The 21581-nt window shown below is 39.0% G+C and overlaps 4 protein-coding genes across 6 annotated transcripts in view; 2 read left to right on the plus strand and 2 right to left on the minus strand.

Moving 5' to 3' along the window:
• Positions 1-10433, minus strand: part of LOC6583170 (F-box/LRR-repeat protein 16) — a 36242-nt gene extending 25809 nt beyond the window's left edge. Inside the window, exons 1-2 of the mRNA XM_002008812.4 lie at positions 10392-10433; positions 4128-5628 (exon numbers count right to left, since the gene is read on the minus strand). Coding sequence (XP_002008848.2) covers positions 4128-5396 — 1269 coding nt within the window. The 5' untranslated portion in view covers positions 5397-5628; positions 10392-10433. The remainder of the gene's footprint in view (positions 1-4127; positions 5629-10391) is intronic.
• Positions 10434-11926: 1493 nt separating this feature from the next.
• LOC6583174 (general transcription factor IIE subunit 1) lies at positions 11927-13474 on the plus strand. The gene is made up of 2 exons (XM_002008814.4): positions 11927-13115; positions 13182-13474. Exons 1-2 carry the CDS (start codon positions 12014-12016, stop codon positions 13373-13375), a joined length of 1296 nt encoding a protein of 431 aa, XP_002008850.1. The 5' UTR covers positions 11927-12013; the 3' UTR covers positions 13376-13474.
• Positions 13475-13642: 168 nt separating this feature from the next.
• Positions 13643-20674, plus strand: LOC6583175 (major facilitator superfamily domain-containing protein 6). Of its 2 annotated transcripts, XM_002008815.4 has the most exons (6): positions 13644-14359; positions 16218-16356; positions 16959-17796; positions 17850-18317; positions 18379-18562; positions 19469-20674. In XM_002008815.4, the coding sequence occupies exons 1-6, from the start codon at positions 14296-14298 to the stop codon at positions 19540-19542; spliced, it is 1767 nt and encodes a 588-aa protein (XP_002008851.2). In that variant the 5' UTR covers positions 13644-14295; the 3' UTR covers positions 19543-20674. The 2 variants fall into 2 exon arrangements, with proteins under 2 accessions (XP_043865416.1, XP_002008851.2); XM_044009481.1 differs by lacking the exon at positions 19469-20674 and having other exon boundaries at positions 13643-14359; positions 18379-19143.
• On the minus strand, positions 20275-21508 carry LOC6583176 (biogenesis of lysosome-related organelles complex 1 subunit 6). 2 transcript variants are annotated; one of them, XM_002008816.3, is made up of 5 exons: positions 21422-21508; positions 21147-21365; positions 21004-21088; positions 20689-20775; positions 20275-20517 (listed from the first exon to the last, which is right to left on the minus strand). In XM_002008816.3, the coding sequence occupies exons 1-5, from the start codon at positions 21445-21447 to the stop codon at positions 20416-20418; spliced, it is 519 nt and encodes a 172-aa protein (XP_002008852.2). In that variant the 5' UTR covers positions 21448-21508; the 3' UTR covers positions 20275-20415. The 2 variants fall into 2 exon arrangements, with proteins under 2 accessions (XP_002008852.2, XP_032586772.1); XM_032730881.1 differs by having other exon boundaries at positions 21147-21368; positions 21422-21505.
• Between the last annotated feature and the right edge of the window lie 73 nt (positions 21509-21581).

A 21581-nucleotide genomic window follows, 5' to 3' on the forward strand; every position in this document is an offset into this window, starting at 1 on the left:
TTTTTACATGTCAGCCGCAAAATCAATAAACCGCAAAGCCACAATGAGATGTTCCCGAGATAGAAGTCGTTTTGTTTTTGTATTCATAGTTTAAATAAATGTCCCTTAAGTAATATTTTCGCTTAGCTTAAGCCACAGTAAATAAATAAAAAAAGGGTTTTTAGTGGCTAAAAACTCCCATAAAGATTCGCATGAAAACAAATATATTAAATAGATATTTCGCTCTTTTTATCTACAAAGAAAATTGCAATATTTGATTTATGGAAATTTCGACTTCCTTCATACCTTTATACCCAAAAAGCGAATCCCTTAATGCGCAAAGCTCGAGCCTTAAACAGGTAAAACCAAAAAATTAAGTAGAATTTAAATTTGAATTCTAAGAAAAGTTCTTGTAACTAAAGCATATGATGAAAAATATTACATATACATACATATATATATGAACATTTTTTAATTCGCATAATTTAAATTTTTTGAAAAATAGGGAAAAAGAATATTGTTTATTACTTCATTTACTTGTAGTATATCTATTTGATTTATTTTTCGTGTTTTGTTTCAATTGTATTTATATTTATACAAATTTATTATTCATTGAAAATAGAAAATGAATTGCATATATGAAAGTATTTTTAATTTGTATTTTAATATTTTGCAAAATTTGCATATACCTATATTTATTTGATTTAATTTTTAATATATGTATATATTTTCTTTTTTTATTCCCAATTTAAAAAAGTTTATCATTTTTTATTTAATTTCATATTTTTTATAGACTGTATTTCAATTTATAATAAAAATATTTATAAATTTTAAAATATTTAATAATTCTACTTCCTATGCAAGTGCAATAGAGTGCAGATAGTGTCTACTGTATCTACACACACTCGTAAATATTTGGTATAACTGAGTTAATTCGACTCTAACTCCAAGTTGAGTGTCTCAACAACTGTTTCTAGAATATCTAGCTAGCGCGTGTCATCGTTTATGGGTCAACTGGGTTCAACAGCGCTCAAGCTTGAGCAGTTGGCAATGCGGAAATAACGTATACGCCGTGTGTGCTACGAAGGCAATCGCCAACTGAGGGCCCATTAAACGGGTATGCAGCAGCAGCAGTAGCAGCAGAGCCAGCGAATGCTGTCGCATTTCCGTCGCAATTTTCATGCCATGAATGATTGGGAATTGTTAATGCAAAGCCAAAGTTTTGTAGGGTCGCAGATGCATTAGGCGCATTGCGTTCATTCCCCAAGGTCAAATATGCTTTACACATATACATATATAATATATATACATTTATGTAAATTTGCGGTATTTGAAATATACTACAATAAGCTACACACACACACACACACACACGCACGCACACACAGGCAACTATGCGTGCCATTCTTGTTGACATTTCCAGCGACAACAATTTGCAATCAGCAACAAACGAGGCCCATGAACATGACATGCATTCACATTGAATTAACAACGACATTGCAGATTGACACGCAGTCTGACTGACTGACTGACTGACTGACTGACTGACGGACTGACTAAGTACGTGAGTGACTGAGTGACTGACTGATTTGACATAGCCACAAACATGAGCAGCTGGCATGGAGTGTGCGGCCATTGAGGTAGCTCCATCCTCTCAACTGGGCTCCCCCAGCGCCCACACATTATTCACTTTACTCATGTGCGTCAACCACGGCAACTGCCACGCCCACGCCTACGCACTGCCCTACTGCAGGGCGCCTAGCGAATTAAGCTGGAGGCTTGCTTAGAACTCTGCACAGAGTTTAGGAGTTGCGTTAAGCTGAACTGAAGTGAGTTGAGGGCAGCAATTAGAGCAACTAATTGGATTTGCCATTCGACTTAAGATTAAAATAAATAAATTAATAGAAGCATTCACATGTCGAGAAAAATATGAAGTAAGAATAATGCTAAAAGTTTGCTGAAATAAAAGTAATCAAGTGACAAATTCGTATTTGTGAAACTGTGCCATAGGACAAAAACTAAGGGAAATTTCTTAAGGGGGAATTTCTTAAACTAAAAGTAGATATTCTTACACGAAATCTATAAGCCTGTAAATGTTAATAAAATTGTCTGTAAATGTTGATATCATTGTCTAATGGGATAGATTGAAAATAAATACAGCCCGATAAAGAAATTCCAGTATATGTCCATCAGCTTAAATGTGTTTATTTAGCTAACTACAATAACTGAGGAGCTCGAATTTAATATTTAGATTGATGAGCTTTTATAATATGTTTAGATCAAAACACTTTTGAGACTGAGCTTGAAGATCATTAAAGCTAAACACAACTAATTTGCTTTAAACATTTCGAGCCGCATAAATATTACAAATTTTGGATACTTTATATAACATCATAAATTAACTATTTTCATTTACATTTATTTACAAGTTTAGCTCCTTACATCCATATATATTTCATTTCAATCGTCTATTCAGAACAGAAGATAATCCAAAATGTATGTATATAACAGAAATAGGTGGGTGTAGAGCAGGTACATATAAAGAAATGCATATGTGTGTTTAGGACTAAATGTATAGGTGTGTGCCTCTGTTAATTTCGTATCTATAGAAGAAACTCTAAGTACACATATACACATATAAATAGAAAAGCAGTTTAGTTTAGGGGGTACATACTAGTCGAGCACTTCCACCTAGAGCACTCCGGCTTGTTTATTTCTTTTTCGTTTAAGCAGCCTTGAGGCTAGGCTATAAAATTGAGAAGAATTTAACAATTGCTCGGGCAATTGGTTAATAATACATGCTACACTTAATTTAAATAAAACATTTCGAATTCCAAATAAATACCATTTCATCTACCTGCCTAGCTGAGCGCTTAGAATTCTGGCCTCATAAATATTGCTGAAAATTCATTTCATTTTATTTAACGCAGCTCATAAAAGATTCAACAAGCGAAACGCGCTAATTACAATTATATATTCTATATACGTAAATATACATATTCTATACATACATACATACAATATGTATATGTGTTTATTATATATGCTCATTCGTTTCAGTGCAATATTTTTTAGTAAATTAACCAAAATTTATGGCGCTGCCTTTGATGTGATTTTCGCTCTCAATTGATCGCATCAATTCGTTAAGAGATCGGAAAAGCGGAAAGGCATATAGAAATTATCACACAATTTGCAATTACCTGGCGACACCCGCTCTACCCCTTCCACCTCTTCGCACCTGCTGCAGCGTATGTGACACACTTTTGCGTTCAACACGTTTCACTTAAATAAGATCGAGCAAAGTTTGTTTTTCAGTTTCGTTTGCCGGTCAGGAATTTTTCAAGATTTATTTTCGTTTAGGCCGTGCGCCGTGTGACTGACCATCATCAACGTGAATGCTGTCTCTCTCTCTCTCTCTCTTTCTCTTTGTCCATCTCTCTCTCTGTATCTCTCCATGTCTGTTTCTCTCTCTCTATATCTCTCTGTGTCCATGTCTCTTTCTCTCCCTCATTCTCTCTTTCTCACTGTCTCTGTGTCTTACAGTCTCTCTCTCTCTCTCTCTCTCTCTGTCTCTTAAACTTCCTTTCTATATATATCTCGCTCTCTTTCTCTGGCGAAATGCCCACGGTCATGGGAAAATGCTGAAGCTGATGCTGGGCATCACAATTTGACTGACACATATGACAGCAGACGATGATAAACACACCAAATATATCTCTATAAGCTCTATAAGTATAAGTTGTCTCAAAGAAAAATGTCTTAGGAAAATATTTGCACAGTGAAATCAATTTGTTATTCTTAAAAATAAACAATCTAAGCCGCAGGAGAATGAATTACAAATATCGACTGAAATCATTAACAAATTATAATGTTTATCACAATAAAATAGACAACATGAAGACTGCTTTATATGGTATATATAACTGAATATAAGTAAATACTGGGAAATATTATTAAGCTCAGAGGAAAATAAAATAAGAAAGAAAATGGACAAATAAAATATTTTAAAAAATATATATATTTGTATTTGTTTCATAGGCAGGTCAGGAATTTTTAGAATATTATATTACTTATAGAAATATAAATATATACTAAATTAATAATTTATAATATTTAATTCTTCAGTCTTCTCATGCCCTTCGACTCACCTGTAAGTGATCCAATAGTGTTTCGAGTCCCCGATCGCTGATCGAGGAGCAGCGCAGGCTGAGCGAGTGGACGTGCTTGGAGGCCAGCGGAAAGGAGTGGACAACATCGAGAGCATCCTCGTCGGAGGCGCCGACCAGGCCGAGCGCATGGAAACCGCGTCGAATGAGCGAGGTGTAGAGCTTGCCCCGGTCGCAGGCGGGCATCTGGCGGAGCTCGCGGCACTGCAGCGTGGGCAGCAGCCCGGACCAGTAGCGTGGACTGCGGTACAGTATGTCTCGCCACTTGATGCATACCTGGGCGAGCACGCGCCGCTCGTACGGCGAAAAGTATTGGAAAAAGCGATTCAGAAAGCGATCGTCCAGCATCAGAGCATCGATGCTCTGCATATGTGGCGGGTGCTTGTGGAGGATTAGCGCGGACAGCGGCTGGGTAACGGTGCCAGGCAGCTGAGTGGGCGCAGCCACTGCGCCATAGGGATGATGCAAGTGGGGATTGGGCAGCTGTTTGCGCATCTGCAGCGGCGTGCCCCCGCCGGCGACTTTCTGTGCCGCGACCATGCCCATTGTGCTGAAGGTGGGCGAGCCGGGCGCTGGAATCTGGATGTTCATCTGCTTGGCAATCGATTTGACTGTGGGAGTGGGCGGAGCACCTAACGGCATATTGCTAGGCGGCGCAGGTACACCAGCTGGCATTACCAGGTGATGATTGGAGTTAATCAACGTGGAGCCTGCCATTGCCTGCAGCTGCTGCTGCTGTTGTTGTTGCTGCTGCTGCTGTTGCTGTTGCATTAGATGCGCGGGACTGTGAGGCAGACTGGGATTAACGGACGCCAATTGCTGCGCCTGCTGTTGTGTACTCGTCAGGGAAATGAGCGTGGCAGCACCTTGGCTGCCCCGCGACGGCTTATCTGGCGTTTGCGGCGAATTCACAGAGCCGGGCACGCCGGCGTTTGAGCTGTTGCTATTGGTATTGGTATTTGAGTTGGAGTTGGAGTTGGAGTTAGAGCTTGAATTGGAGTTCGAATTCGAATTCGAATTGCCGCCGCCACAGAGCGCATTGGTCACACGCTCCATTACTGAGGTTTTGCCGCTGGACGAGGTGGCACTGGATGTGGAATTAGAGGACGCGTTGTCGCCGCCGCTGCTGCTGCTGCTGTTGTTGCTGTTGCTGCCATGATGGTGTTTTGAGCGTAATCCCAGTCCGTTTATGCGTTTCGATAATTCCGCGGAGGCTCTCTCGACCACGCCCTGAGCCGAGATCGATGACATTGTATGCTGAAACAAATTCACTTTGTCCCACTCGCTCGCACGCACTCAGAGACGAATACAGAACGTTTCTTCTAGATGACGCTCTCTCCTGTTCCTCTCTCTCTCTCTCTCTGTCTCTTTCTCTCTCCCTCCGTCTGTCCTTTACATAGCGTGCAGTTGCAACATGTTCGACTATTTGAGCGTTGACCTTGTTTCGACGTTCTCACGCTCTATCTCCCTCTCACTTTAGCAACTGCAAGCAAAGAAGAAAAAAGAGCTTTTATGCAGTTTACCGTTAGGTCTTTGTTACGGCCCAGCGCACGAAGCGAACAGGCGCGAGGCAAAAACGCAAATCAGCGCAAATTTATGTTCCACATTCATTAAGTGTTTTATTTGTAGTTGTTGTTGTTGTTGTTGTTGCTGCTACTGCTGCTGCTGGCATTGCACGCTACCGGCCATATCCTATTCATCATTTTCTATCCACCTATTCGCCCACTCGCCAATCCGCCATTTCGCCCTTTCGGCATTCGCGATTTGTTGTGGCTGCGCAAAACTTCAGCGATAAAGCGAATGGCGAAAAAAGTAACGGCAATTGATATAGAACTATGCCAAGGTAATTGCACAATGACTTTAAAGAGGGCGACTCAGGTTCCTTGAACTACCACAGGGTGGCTCAAGTGAAAAGTTATTTAACAGTTCACGAAGAGTTTTGCAATCGAATTAGTTAAATATTAAAATATTTTTTCTCTCATTCACAATTGTATTTTCCTATTCGTAATTCATTTGCAGTAATTAAATTGCAGCGCGAATGTTGCCACCTAGCTGAATTTATTATTTTAGCCAAGGCTGGCCATTCAATTAGCCAAATGGCCAAGTCGGATGCCAACATCAGCATTCAACAACTGGCAACAACAACAACAATAATAACAATACTGTGCAGCAAGGACAATGCGAGTATTTTCAACAAACGATTTGACGATGTCTGAAAACTTTTTGAACTCTGAACTGCAAACGAATTTCATTAATAACAATTTCAGGTATAGTTATAGCTTTTAGTGTTATGAATAAAGAATCTGAATTGTTAATTGGAGATTGTAGAAAAGTTAGAGGCCTACAAATGAGCTGCATTTAAAACTGGGATAAATCCCCATTGGCTTAAATGCAGACAATTGCATAGAAAGTAGATGTTAAATAGACGATGGAAAACAAATAACTATCAATGAAATTTAGGAAATATATATAGTTTATAGCATTTCACTTTTTCGTACAATCACCCTAGCTCCCTCATTTTCTGTGACATAAGAGAATGATATATTAGCTTTTCACTCTATAATCAATTCCTTTAGTTTGCAATTTTATAAAAAATAGGATGTATTAGAACACATCAAAATATGCAGGATAGCCTAGAGTCAATTATAAACTTTATCCAGGTTTTTCACATGTTAAATTCGAATCTAAAATTAAAATCTGTGGTTTTATAACGTGAAGTTCTAGATACATAATAGGGGAAAAGAAGATACTCAGGAATAATTCAGATTCAGTAAGATCTAAGTGCAACTTAAATATAACGAAAGAGACTTATTGGCTAGTGTGAGTGAGTGTATAAAATTGAAAAAGGTAGAATGGCCTTTTAGTAAACTCAGGACTATTTACTAATTCAATTCAAATACTTTTTAAAGTCCCTTAATAAAAGTAATAAATTCTTGGTTACTAAATCATGTTGGCCTGCGTCGGCTTTGAAACTTGGAAGCGAATAAATAATTTAATATTCTGTCAAAGAGTTTAATCATGTTTTATGCTTTGTACATATTTGAAGCAAAAAGCTCTAAATATTTATTACAATAAAATTCTCGAGTACTTTCTAGCATGAATGTTAAATTTAAATTGTTGGCAAGGGCTAAAGAAACAATTCAAAAGGCTTTGTCGTGCATCTGTGCCAAGAGTGTGTTATGTATGTATGTATATCTGCGTATATACACCTCTCTCTGGGTGTGTGTGTGTGTGTATGTCAGACGTGTGCTGCAATTTAAAAACTTAACCTGCTTCCAATCTCAGTCAAATGGGGTTATTAAAAAAGAAAAAGAGAAAGAGAAAAGTAAGCTGGGGTAGGCGTCTGCGCAAAATGCTCATTAGGGGAGAACAAAGGAACTGAGCTTGAAAGACAATTTAATTGCCATAAATATGGGGCCTTTTTATGTCTCGCTTTCGAATTCCACTTCCGCTCTCGTCTGCGCCCCGCCCCGCCCCACTGAAGGTGAACGTCTCGCTGCAGCGTCATCCTCTTGACTATGACCCCATCATCGTCCTCTTTCTCGTCGTCTTTATCGTTTCTCGCCGCTCTTGACTTGGCTCAAGCAGCTCAAATCTTTTCGTTTGCCTTATCGCTGTCCTTCGGCCCGTGAGTCGAACAAAACAAAGGCGGCCCACGCTGACATCCCAGGAGGGGGGAACGAGGCCGAGGCCAGGAGTTGGGATGCGACATTGTTCTCTGTGACTTCCTGGTCGTTGTGGGTGCCTTCAATGACAAGCTATGTCCTTTGTCTTTGTCTAGTAAACTATTTCATCTCAAGTCCGTCTGCAGCGCGTCTCCCATTCATGACCTATCGAACAAAGTTTGGTTGGCAAGGCCAACCTTTGTTCCGGCGCAAAACAAAAACTTCGAATGTCTTCCCGCATATCTTCTTCATTCATTAATTCGCAATCAGCCCAGCTGTGCGTGCTAAACAAATTTTGACTTTGGGTTTTATATATCCATCCAGTTATATCATGCAGGAAAAGCTAATCAAATATAAAGTTTCAATTTTTGTATAATTGCTATGAAAGTTATGAGAAAGTTTCACTATTTCTGTATTGATATGAAAGTAATTAATGCAGAAATATTTCACGAATATCAAAAAGTTGCGTAGATTTTAAACCCACACTTATTAGCATTCATACAGCGAAAAAAAAAAGTTTTTAGAACTGCGACACATGCAAAAGTTGACTGCAATTACGGCTCAACATTCTGAGTTGAATTTGACATTTTGGCAACGATATTATTTGGTCAGCAGCAGCTGCTGTGCCAACGGCTGTGGCATGTGGTTATTAGGCGCCACGGGGCATGCAACTGAGATCAGGCGAAACTTTCCACCACAAGCCCGAAACAAGTTGCATACTGTGCGGCGCAGTTGAAGCCCGTTGAATGTGAATGTCAGCTTAAATATAAATATGAATGTGATTGTCAACAGCCAAAGGCAGCCGCAGTAGCATCTGCTCTAAACTTATTGGGGTGTGCATATGCACGTGTGTGAGTGAGGTTGTGTGTGTGCGTGGGTCTCGTCCGTACCTATTTAATTTATTTTTTTTTGCGGCCCTTCGCTTTGTAAGCATTTTCCGCCGCTTGGCTGTGTCTATTTTTGGAGTTGGTTCAAGTCGAGTTGAGTTGCTGTTGTTGCTACTATTTTTGTTGTTGTTGTTGTTGTTACTGTTGTAGTTGTTGTGGCTTTTGTTGTTGTCTTGCGTGCTTCGTGCCCTCTGCTTATTGGATTTTGCTGCTTTGGCGGGTACTTCGTCGAGTAACGGTAACTACCGCACGCTTTAAATCGCTGTGCTGTGTGTCAGGGCCTGCTCCACATCTAAGCCCACAAACACCCTTCCCTCCCCTGCCCATCCCCTATATTCCAGGCGCTTTGCTAGTATTTGTATGCGTGCTGCGCCAGCTACATATATCGATTTTCGTCCTGCTCTCTTTTTTTTGTTCTTTTGCTCAAATGCGCTTTGATCTAAGCGATGAAAACAAAATAAATCTTTCGTTTTGACAGGCACAAAGTGAATGACAATCCATTAAATTGCTAAACAAAGGGTAAATTTGCTGCTTATGTAGAGTAATGTTTATCAAGCTATATTTAATGCATGTTCTGGTAGCAATTATTATATATATTTTTTAATAAATTCTTTTATTATAGTAAATATGAATATATCTTGTGATTAATTTCTTAGATTCTCTGTTAACGATGCTAGTAATCGATATCTAATAATTGTTATCGAAACAAAATACATTTCTAATAATTTAAGGAAGAAATCTAAATAAAAAAAATGAAATACAGATTTTCTTATAGTTTTTAAGTTATTTTCATTAGTTAATTTATAAACGGTTATTATTATTTTGAGCTAAAAGAAGAACAAGTTCTCTGCATATATATATCCTTCAGCATATTAAGCATAAAAGTATGCAGTAAAAATTGTTCAATGATTTCGTAATAGCTCACTCAAATCACAAACATTTACCATCAGTTATAATCGAATATGTTTATATGTTTGTACAGCATGCTGGAGTAGGTGTTGACTCAATGCAAACTTGACATTGTCAATAGAGTGTCCTAACGAGAAACAGCTGCGCATGGTCCATTGTTGGGGGGCTTTAACTGGATGTCCCGCTGCTATCAATATAGGCTGTGATTCATGCAACACATGGCAGCTGTGCGTCAGCGTCAGTGCCTGGAAGTGGGTCAAACTATGCAACTTTGACCCGATTTCGTTGCCTTTGCCAATATACACGGCCAATGGGCAATATATGAACAAGATTATAAACTCGATTTTAAACGCTCATCAATACGTTGCGACCAGGTGCCGCTCCTAAAGAGGCAACTGAGCTAACCAAGAGTCGCGCCGCAGTGTCTAAAGTCCTTTATTATTTTATGGGTGGATGTCGCTGCTATGACATCACGAGCTCTAAGCGGGTGGCCAAGCGGGTGAGCGGACAAGCGGACGAGCCACCCCCCAAGGCGGTGGGTGGCGTTAAGTGCCCGGCTAACATGTTCGGGGGTTGCAAAGAGCAGCTCAAACTCAAAGATGGAGGTCTATGAGGGAAGGTGGATGGCGTAGAATGCTACTGCGTGGAGCCAAGTGAAAAGCAGCAGACAAAGCGAAAGCAAACAAATCACGTGCACCTCAAATGTGGAAACAACACAAAACTACAATACGATTCGAAATAACTTACAATTTATTTATTTTTAATTTTATAAATTCATTACGCACCTTTTTCTAATTTATAAATTTAGTTATATATTTTGTTCCTTTATTTTTAATATTCTACAGCTTGTCTCGCGCAATAAAAATCAATTTTTACAAGCGTCGCGACGTGTTTTTGTTTTTAATGGTTTCTTCGCTTTTTTACTTTTTTATTTTCACTTTTTTTTTTTTTTTTTTTTTTTTGTGCCTCGCTGCTTTCGGGCTTTTGACCGATGAAAAGTAAAAAAACTATACCGTGAGCAATGAGTTTTTAGTGAAAACTGCAGAAAATCTCAAAATGCCTAGCAGCAAATTGTTTGGGGAAACCGCAAAAACATTCACAAAACTATTTGCACGTTTTTGTTTGTTGTTTGTTTGTTTGAGTAAATGTGTGGAGCGCCGTGAACAAAATAATTTAACGGAAAATTGGTCAACCGAGCGTAAGCGCGCACGACTCATAACTGCAGGCGACTGCTGTCTGCGAAAGTGGGAAAGTGTGAAAGCTCAGCAACGAGAGCGTAAGCAGTTGAGCATGAGAGCGAAAGCAATATAATAATAAGGAACGTGCGCAATCTCTCGGCGCTCTCTCGACTCCTGCACGAATATGAGCTTTCGACATGAGCGTAGTTAAGTGCTCTTGTTGGAGACAATGTCCACAAATGAAACGATTATTTACTCAACATTTATACAGACAACGCCACTGCATACTGACTTTGTTATTGTTGCGTGTTGTGATAGAGGATGCGCAATGCAGTTATTGAAGTAAACATGTGCAAATACACCCCCACATTGGCTCTCTCGCTCAGTCTTTCTTTGTTTGAGCAAGAGGAAGTTTTTTGCTTGCCAAACATTATTTATATTACATATTACAAATAGCAAAAGGTTTTATGTTATACAACAAATTTAAAAATAACAAAATATTATTTTTATTCAAATATGAACTGAAGTTATAAATGTACATTATGAAATATTTTAATTATAAACTTAACAGGTTATCATATTTAATAACTATTAAATTCAGTCATTATGTACATATGTACATGAATACATCTAACCCTAAGCTAAAATCCTTGCACAAATCCAACAAGTCGTTCGCGTACTACTTCTTTGTTTAGCCATGCGTTGTACTTAATATTTCATGCTCTGCTGTCTGCGCTCTTTTATTTTGTATGCAAACTTTACCGTGCGCTTCTGTGCATTATGCTGTAATCCTTCATAATACGCTCTGACGCACAAATATATGTATGACTTTTGCTTCGATTCAACTGCAGATTTCTTGCTTAAGCCAGTTATTGTACGGTTTCTTTAGTCGTAAAAAAGGTTCTTTAAGATATTAAAACGTCAGATTAACTTTAATTAACTCGATTTGCGAATGTTTAAAGCTCATTATAAAGATAAGCATTACACAAGCTTTGCTTTTGCTTTGCATAAATTTCACACATTATTTAAAAACTCGCGCTCACACGTTTCAATACGCCACGCTTTACTCGATAACATATCGATATATTATCGTTGGTATTTTCGTGAGCATAACATTAACACTTTGCATTTTCCAGCACTTACTTGCGGTCCAAGGAATGCAAATGAAAATGGTAAAGAAGAAGAGTTAACTAATACAGCACGACTATTGCTGTTGTTAGAAATAAAATATGTCTTCAACGTCGGCGGCTGCATCAAATGCAGCGCCAGCAAAACCAGAAGTACGATACGTTACAGAAGTGCCCAGCAGTCTGAAACAGTTGGCACGCCTCGTCGTCCGAGGCTTTTACTCGCAGGAGGACGCGCTCATCATAGACATGCTTGTGCGGAATCCCTGCATGAAGGAAGACGACATTGGCGAACTGCTGCGGTTCGAAAAGAAACAGCTGCGTGCGCGAATCACGACACTGCGCACCGACAAGTTCATACAGATACGCCTGAAAATGGAAACTGGGCCGGATGGCAAGGCCCAGAAGGTCAACTACTACTTCATCAACTATAAGACGTTCGTAAACGTAGTCAAGTACAAGTTGGACTTGATGCGCAAGCGAATGGAAACCGAGGAGCGGGATGCGACCAGTCGCGCCAGTTTTAAGTGCTCCACGTGCTCCAAAACATTCACAGATCTCGAGGCAGACCAGCTCTTTGACATGGCCACATGTGAGTTCCGGTGTACGTATTGTGGCAGCTCCGTGGAAGAGGACAGTGCGGCCATGCCAAAGAAGGATTCACGCCTGATGCTGGCACACTTTAACGAGCAGCTGCAACCGCTTTACGATCTGCTACGCGAGGTGGAGGGCATTAAGCTGGCACCGGAAGTGCTCGAACCGGAGCCCGTGGACATAGACACGATTCGCGGCATTACTAAGCCGAACGCCCAGCGTCCCGACAGTCTGCAATGGTCGGGCGAGGCGACGCGCAACCAAGGCTTTGCCGTCGAGGAGACACGAGTGGACGTCACCATCGGCGGCGATGACAGCAGCGAAGCTGTCGTCGAGCGGAAGTCACGGCCCATTTGGATGACGGAGAGCACTGTGATAACGGATGGGGATGCGACCGATGGCAGCGCTCACGCTGACGCCGCTCAATCGTCTAGCACATCTGGGCCTCGCAATAAGAAGGAGAACGAGGACATCATGTCGGTGCTGCTGCAGCACGAGAAGCAACCTGGGCAACGAGAGGCGCATATGAAGGGGATGCGGAAAGGCTCCTCAAATGCCAATTCAAGTGATTCCAGCGACGATGAGAATGATATTGACAACACCAAGATACGTAAGTCCACTTCCGCTTTATCCAATCTTGTCATCTTCATTTGCTTTAATTGATGATTCCTTTTAGCGAATGTCGACTTTGACAACTATATCAACTCGGAGTCAGAGGAAGAGGATGACGATGTGCCCACGGTCCTGGTGGCAGGACGTCCGCATCCGTTGGATCAGCTGGACGACAAACTCATTGCACAGATGACACCGCAAGAAAAGGAGAACTATATACATGTTTATCAGCAGCACTATAGCCATATATACGACTGATCCTACGATCCTGCTCCCAATTAGGCATTAGGTTTATAGAGTCAATATTAGCTTAAGAGTATTAAATTGTCGACGCATGACGTCTAGAAACAAAAACAACCAGTATCTGACTTACTCTCTGAACCAGATTGGCGCCAAAACTGCTGGACGATGGAGCCTCTACAGGCAATCAGCTGTTTGCTCTGCTATCGTTAACATTAGGCTGTAAGCTTACATGTGAGCTACATGAAGTTGGCTGCGTATGTAAATTTCAGTCAATGTTAGTTAACACTGCTGACTTTACCAGTCAGCTATTATCGGAATTTTTGTGTTTATGTTTTTTTTTACATTCGCATCCAAAGCATGTTCGCTGTAGGTGTTGTGGGCGTATTTTGAACACATATGTGAACGTGTGTGTGCTCAAGATAAGCGGCCAGTGCAAACAGTAATTAAGATACACCCGTATATAGAATATAACAAACCGTGTCAGTACATCGTCGCCGCTAGTTATTATTCTAATAAGATTCTCAGCCAACACGGAATGAATTGCGTGTGCCTACAGTAAATTTTATAGATCTAGAGTAGCATGGGATGTGCCATGCTTACGCCTACAGACAAGTGTGTAATGTTAACACCTGCGAATTCATTCGGCATACAAGAAACGTGATCACACTTTACACACACACTCTGACACACACTGACGCGCGAATGTAATCCAATCAGAAGTGCATGAAACGAAATTGCGCTTGAATTCTCGCTGATGAATTATGCTTGCCGCAGCTGTTTTCCTTAAATATACCAAGCAATTTAATTAAAGTGCGCGACAGTGTGAATCGAAGTGATTGCCAGCGATTCGGCAAACCATCATCATCGATCAGCCCAATTGGAATTGATGAATTGCTAATAGCCGGCCGAATTTAATTTAAAAATATAACAGAAAGATGAAGGCCTCAATTGATAAGGATTTGCTGCCTATGAAGGCGCATTACTTTCTCTTCAATGCCGGTAAAGTATTTTACGGTATATTAACTAATCTCATTCAAATTACAACAGGCACGTTGAACAAGTTGGACCTGTTGATAAGAGTAGAATACATAACTGATAAGAAATTGACACATCATCTAGTTAAAGTGTAAATAAAGGGTGCATAGATATCAGGGTTCTGATAAGAAGTACAATAAAAAATAAACGAAATATTTGTTTGATAATATAATTGGCAAAATGGTAATTGTTTAAACAATTAATATAATCAATTCAACTCTAGAAGCCTACACTGAGCGATAAATTAATTCACTTTGTGCAATTATCACGTACTGTTAATTACTTAAAACAGACCTGAAGTATTTTTAATAAAAGCTTGAATTTTAAATGACGTGTTTTACTTGAAGAACAATTGATCACAATCGAGAGAAGTCTAAAAAAAAAAAAAAAAAATCATGAACAAGAACTCGAATTGAATTGACAGAATTTTCCATTGAACAATGAAACTAATTTAAATTTAATAAAAAATCGAAATACTGAAATTTTAAATTAGAAACTTTTTCAGAACTTATTTATAATTTGAAAATGTTCTTTTTTTTATATATGTATATATATTTTTTGGTCACATGTTTTTTTTTTATATTTATTTATTTATATACACCACTTTATCTCATTTAAAATGATTTTAAATAAATATAAATTATTTTAAATATATTATTAGAACTTTATTAATTTTGTTATATATTATATGACCTTTTAATATTTTTGTATCTTATGTTATATTAAATGTGTATATCTGTCTACTTTCCATTTCAAATTATAAATTATTATTAAATAGGATTCAATTATTATTTATTTTTTGTTAATAATATGTTTAATATTTGCCATTAAAATAAGTTTAGTTTTAAGAAATTGCTCAATAATTTCATGAATTTATTATTTTTTAAATTTTAATTATATTTGTTTTAGTTTTGTTAGCTTTATTTTTTAAGTACAAACTTCAATTTATTTTTATTGCGCTTACATTAAATTGGAGATTTAATTTATTACTTATTTATTTTATCTGATCTTTGTGGCACATGCCTGATTTATTATATAATTATATCCTATTTACTTCTATTTCTAATTATAGTATGTGTTTATTTTGTATTTCACAATTACTTTCTCTTTCTTTTTGTACGTATTTTTTCTTGCTTTTTATATTTTCACACATGTCCGTCCACTCACACATTTACACGTCTTGTTCGTGTCACACAGACAAGCCCAAAAGCGCGTCTAATTCTGACACAAAACTACAATGAAAGTATTCGGCTTAACGTCGTCTCGTTTTATTTGATAAGCTCTAAAAAAAACCAGACACCTGGTCAAAGGGTGGGTCAACCGACTTAATATCCTAACGGCACTTCGCCCTTGATAAGCCCCAAAGCTGCAATCAGCTATTAAAAAGAATTTTCGCTTTTAAATTAATTAAAACTGTTCAACTTGACAACTAAAGGCACAAAGGTATATATGAATATATACATATACATACACATGAAATATGCGTATATATGAAATACCTATACAATCATGTATGTATGTGTATCTGTAGTAGTACGTGATGATATATAATACCCATTGTAATAGTTCTTGTTGCTTCTTCTTATCAGTTATAAACACCCACATTTAGACAATTGGCGCTAATTGTGGTCGAGCTGTGTACCCGGATACCCTGTAAACTAAGTAGAGGTGTCACAGGGCATGCTACATGCATGGTATGCAGCAAAGGGTATCTGCTATTTGCGCCAGCTAGTTGAGCAGTTAGATTTATTCTTACAGATGTATCCGAATTTACATATTTTATTTTTATTTTCACTTGATTCATAATTTTCTTTTCTTAAAGGCACCGCACCCGTTGTACCCTTTATGCCGCCACTGGCGAAACAGCTGGGCTATTCCGATGTCGTCGTTGGCACCATGTACATGATATTGCCCATTGTGGGTTTACTGGCAAAGCCGCTCTTTGGCTACATAGCGGATCGGTAAGTGGATCAAGCGGAAATATCGCCTCTCTATGTGATTTTCAAGAGTGAAATCGAGTTAGGTTATGATAAAGCAATGGTAATTAGAGAGAGAGAGAGAGAGAGGGAGAAGGATTGAAGCCGAATATGAGAGAGTAACTGGATTAACTCTTCCGATATGTTCGAATGCGATTTTTATGATATATTCTACAAGCGAATAATTGAAGGTTGAACTAGTGAGTAAAAAGAGACAAAGAGATTTGGGGGAATTTTCGCAAGAGACAAGAAAGACCAAGCGCCAAATATAGCCTCTATATGTGATTTTCAAGATGAAAATTGAATTAGAACGAAGCGAGTAAAAAGATAATGAGAGTGATTAAAGCTGACTTAAAAATATATACAGCTTATCGACAAGTAGACAAAACGCCCAGAGAGGCGGCTATTGGAGTAATAGAATCAATATAGGTCTAGAGTGATTTTTAGAAAGAGAGAGAGAAACATTAATTATAAAAGTGATTAACTCCGAACATTGAATTTAACAAAAAAAAAGGAGAGAGAGAGCACCTAAATATTATCTCTATAGACACACACAGTATAATCTAGATTCAATTCAAATCTTCCAGCTACCATCGACATCGATTTCTCTTTCTGGCTGGACAACTGATCACCGCTGTGGCCTTCTTTATGGTGATGTTTGTGCCGGCTGTGGAGAAGCCTCAGTTCCATTGCCACGCCGGGGTGTCCAACATACGCTACTGCTCCAACTATCCAAAGGATGCGGAGACGCAACTGGAGGCATTCTATGGGAACCGCACGCTCACCTGCAACATGGCATGTCAAATGGAGCCAGACATGTGGGACATCGTCTGCCAGCACTGGCTCAAAGCAAATCCGCTGAGCGACTGTCAGGCGAATCGAACGAAGAACACGCTCAATTTTTCCACCTACATCGATATGAAAGGTTTGATCGAGGAGGCGAATGGCAATATGAGATGCCTGAATTTCCTCATTCCGCACGACCTGGGCACGATCGACTCCCGCAATGTGACGCTCTACTGCCCCAAGGACAAGCCGATGTTCCAGTCCAGCTGCCAGATGGAGTGCAACGATACGTTCATCAACGAACTCCTGCCCGACAGCTCGGTGATCAATATGGGCAACGCTGTTGCTCTGCCCGAGTTCTGGTTCTTCTTTGGCATGCTGATCATCAGCTGGATAGGCATGGCCGTCGTGGTGAGCATCGGCGATGCCATCTGCTTTGGCATTCTGGGCGACCGACATCATCTCTATGGCAGGCAGCGGCTGTGCGGTTCCCTGGGCTGGGGCATCTTCGCCCTGCTCGCCGGCCTGCTGGTGGACACGATGTCCAAGGAGGGCAGCATTGACAAGAACTATACGATTGTCTTCTGGATGACGCTTATCATACTAGGCTTCGATATGCTCGCCTCCACCAAGCTGAAGGTGAGTCACTCGAAGATAAACAAGATTTGTATTAAATGGATTCTGTCCCATAGCACACCCAAACGCACATGTCGGCCAACATCCTAAGGGACGTGGGTCAAATGTTCCTTTCAATACGTTGCGTCGTCTTCTTCCTCTGGTGCGTGGCCATTGGCCTGGGCACAGCGCTGATATGGAACTTTCTATTCATCTATCTGGAGGAGCTGGCGCAGCCGTTCGACCATGGCGCCAACTTCATCAAGACGCTGGAGGGCCTCGTCATGAGCATTCAGTGCTTTGGCGGCGAGCTGCCCTTCTTCTTCATGTCCGGCTGGATACTGAAGCGCATCGGGCATGTGAATGCCATGAGCCTGGTGCTGTTCGGGTTCGGTGTGCGCTTCATATTGTACTCGATGCTGCAGAATCCCTGGTACATACTGCCCATTGAGCTGCTCAATGGCGTCACCTTTGGGCTCTTCTATGCGACAATGGCTTCCTACGCCAGCATCGTCGCTCCGCCAGGCACGGAGGCTACCATGCAGGTAAACGCAATCGCAGAGCGAAACGATGGCAATGATCATACTGAAAAGTTTCTTCTTACAGAGTCTTGTGGGTGCGATCTTCGAGGGCATTGGCGTCTCCATGGGCAGCCAGATTGGTGGCCAGCTCTTTGATGGAGTTGGCGCTCGTACCACCTTCGAAATCTTTGGCATTGTCGCCTTCATAGTGTTCGTCATCCATGTCTGTGTCCAATTCTACCTGCAGCGCAATGGCCCAGCTGAAAATGGTAAGGGTAGGTCCACCACGGCAGCGTCCGCCACTGCAACTGCATCCGCATCCGCAACTCCCGACTGCCCGACTAGCATTAAGAACCTCGATGGGTTTAGCGATGTCGATTTGAGCTGAGGTCAGGAGTTCGTCCGAGGCTTTCCATCCGTATTATAACACAGGCCAAGAACTTAAATGAATTTATCAGCATTTCCGAAAGAACCAAATGAATTTATTAACTGTGCCGTTAGATAGGATATTAAGGTATTTTCAGCTATGCCAAAAGAGTTTGAATATGGGACAATAACTAGAAGACTTGCAGCTATTTAGATATTACCCGATATTAAAACACCTAGAGTTACAAAAATGTTAAATCATAAAAGTTGATTCAAGAACTATATAAAGTATTTTGATAAATTCTGTTTATTGTTGTCGTAAGAGGCGAAGACAGGCTATAAAATGTTGTTTCACTTCATTCTTTTATTCACTCGTATGTATATAAAGTTATTTGATTTGGGTTAATTGTAGATCTTATATGAAATATATAGAAACATTTGTATATATATCAAATATATATTTCTTGAACTCTGCTCAAACACAGCTATTCTCATTGTTGCATTTTTCAATATTTCTTTTTTTTTTTTCATAGTATTTGAAAATTGTACAAAGCTCATAAAAAAAACAAAAACAAAACAAAACAAAACAGAAAATAAATTGGTAATAAAAGTTTCGCACTTTTTGTTAAATACACATTAAGGCATATAATATTATGTTTGTAAATGCAATTCCGTTACGCATTATCACTTAAGATACGATCGATATTCAGGTATTCCTTAAAGAATTTATTCGACATATTTATCAAAAGTAAAACATAAAACTCTTTTACACTTTTACAGAGACTAATTCATATTTCGAATACTTTTAGGCACTGTCAAATATTTCGCACCGACAGATGCAATGCACATGCTGAATGAACAGGAGTATACAGGTCTTAGCTAAACAGCTCCTCCTCATCCTTCTCTGTGATCTGGCGATTTACCGAATTCGTATGCTTGCCAGCGTGAAACGACACACAATCAGCCAAGAAAACAAAATCAAAATAACAAATCCAATACCAAATCAAGAGAAACACTTTTCCTGCTGCTGAATCAGAACAATTTCCTCATCAATTTGCATGGCGAATGCTAAATATTCAATCTCGATTGTAATTATAATTATTATATGTAATTGTACTCTAATTTTAGTAATGCTAGCAACAAATCCCTCTCACATCCAATATTTTTGTTACACTAGTGCATGCTTTTGCTAGGTTTATGCGCCGCAGATCGTGAAACAGAAGAGGTACAAAGAAAATGTATTTTCTGAATGAAATAAAGAAAATAAGGAAATGTTATAGTATTACTAGTTGTGATATAAAGATTTCTTATTATTAGTTAAATTCAATTTGCTAGCTTATCACGATTTGCACGCGCATAAACATAGCTTTTAAATAAACATTGTTAAATTTAAATGGCATGTCTTTAAATTGTATTGAAAACTCTAAAATTGTGAATGTTAAATTTTTTTTTTTTTTTAGAAACTAAAAAAAGAAGCTTAAAGTATTCAATGTTGCTTATGAAATTGGCTTTTCATGCATGTGAAAATTATCTCGAAAGTATTTTTCAAATTATATAGACAACAAAAGAGTTACCTACTATTCTCTTGTTTGTAAATTGTCCTTTATCATGTGTATTCGTTTTGGATGTAATGTTTATTTAGCTCTTAGCTTAGAGTCTTGTCAGCCTTGGCAGTACTCATTATGTTTAAGTACTGCCCGATTATAACTAGTTTTAATATATATAAGTAACTATAAAGCTTGTTATATCTATGGCCCTATGGCAACGGATTGCCAATGAGCGACTCCTCGTGCTGTTGCTTTTCGACTTTGCGCTGGTGTTCGCGTTGCTTACAGGCTGCGATGTGTGCAGCTCGTTTCTGTAATCAGAAATACGATACATACATATATATAGATATACTTAGTTATCAATTGATTATGATTGCATGTGGTCTACTAGTTCGTACACACTGTTAATTATTGTTTTTATGGTTTTATGCTATACAATAAAGATTCGTTACTTTGGTTTTCCTTGTATATTGTTGGCTTACCTTGATGACTTTGGAACGCTGATAAATGCTCTGCATATCCTTTTTGATTTTAATCAGTTTATCTTTGTAGAGCTTCACGTTGCTCATCTGTATGTGTGTAGACGGTAAGGTAGACGTAATTCATTATATATCATGCGCCATTTACATGAAACACTTAGATTAGTCTAACAATATCATAAAATGCATTTAGCTGTCTGCGATAAGAGTTATACGCCCAGACATTGTTTATAATTGATATAAACCATTTGTACTGATAATCACGTACTTCAGTAATTAACTGAACACTTAATATCTAAAATTTATGGTTTCCCTTACCATATCGTATAGTTTAGATACTTCGCTGCAATCCAGCTTATATTTCTCCTTGGACACATCAATGTAGAATTTGTTTTGTTTGCCACTGCAATCGAGTTATTTATTTATGTGTGATTTCTCATCTTAAATCAAACATTACTTACATCAATTCTTTCAGCTGATTGCGAACACGTACTAATGGCGATTCGGCAATTTCAAGGACACCAAAAGATAATTGCAAGGCTGACATAGAGCAATCAATTTCGTCTACTTTTCCTTGCGACAACGATGTGTTGTTGTTGTTTTTGTTGTTCTTAACTGATTTCTCTGGTGCTGCGACGGCGCCAGTGCCCGTGCGATCACCATCGAGTTCACCAATAACACTACTTGATAACACAACTGTACAAATCATTTATATAAACTTTTACCCATAGATTACCTGTCCAAGTTGCTGCTTTTCAACATTTGAAAATCGTATAATGGACGACAAAGCTTCGGAATTCCACAAATAACAATTGTTAAATAGCTGTTTATTACAGTGCTGTATATGTTAGAAGTGGCTCGCACTTATCGACACTGGCTGCTATCGATAACAAGCT

This window comes from Drosophila mojavensis, unplaced genomic scaffold, assembly GCF_018153725.1.
Source record: "Drosophila mojavensis isolate 15081-1352.22 unplaced genomic scaffold, ASM1815372v1 contig_74, whole genome shotgun sequence".
Classification (NCBI taxonomy): Eukaryota; Metazoa; Arthropoda; class Insecta; order Diptera; family Drosophilidae; genus Drosophila; species Drosophila mojavensis.

What these genes read in the sequence shown, in the direction of transcription:
- LOC6583174 (XM_002008814.4), top strand. Translation starts at nt 12,014, where the DNA reads ATGTCTTCAACGTCGGCGGCTGCATCAAATGCAGCGCCAGCAAAACCA. An exon ending in TATTGACAACACCAAGATAC is followed by an intron (nt 13,116 to 13,181) that starts GTAAGTCCACTT and finishes GATTCCTTTTAG; the next exon opens with CGAATGTCGACTTTGACAAC.
- LOC6583175 (XM_044009481.1), top strand. Translation starts at nt 14,296, where the DNA reads ATGAAGGCCTCAATTGATAAGGATTTGCTGCCTATGAAGGCGCATTAC. An exon ending in TTTGGCTACATAGCGGATCG is followed by an intron (nt 16,357 to 16,958) that starts GTAAGTGGATCA and finishes CAAATCTTCCAG; the next exon opens with CTACCATCGACATCGATTTC. An exon ending in GCACGGAGGCTACCATGCAG is followed by an intron (nt 18,318 to 18,378) that starts GTAAACGCAATC and finishes TTCTTCTTACAG; the next exon opens with AGTCTTGTGGGTGCGATCTT.
- LOC6583176 (XM_032730881.1), bottom strand. Translation starts at nt 21,447, where the DNA reads ATGTTGAAAAGCAGCAACTTGGACAG. An exon ending in AAAAGCAGCAACTTGGACAG is followed by an intron (nt 21,369 to 21,421) that starts GTAATCTATGGG and finishes TGTGTTATCAAG; the next exon opens with TAGTGTTATTGGTGAACTCG. An exon ending in AATCAGCTGAAAGAATTGAT is followed by an intron (nt 21,089 to 21,146) that starts GTAAGTAATGTT and finishes ACTCGATTGCAG; the next exon opens with TGGCAAACAAAACAAATTCT.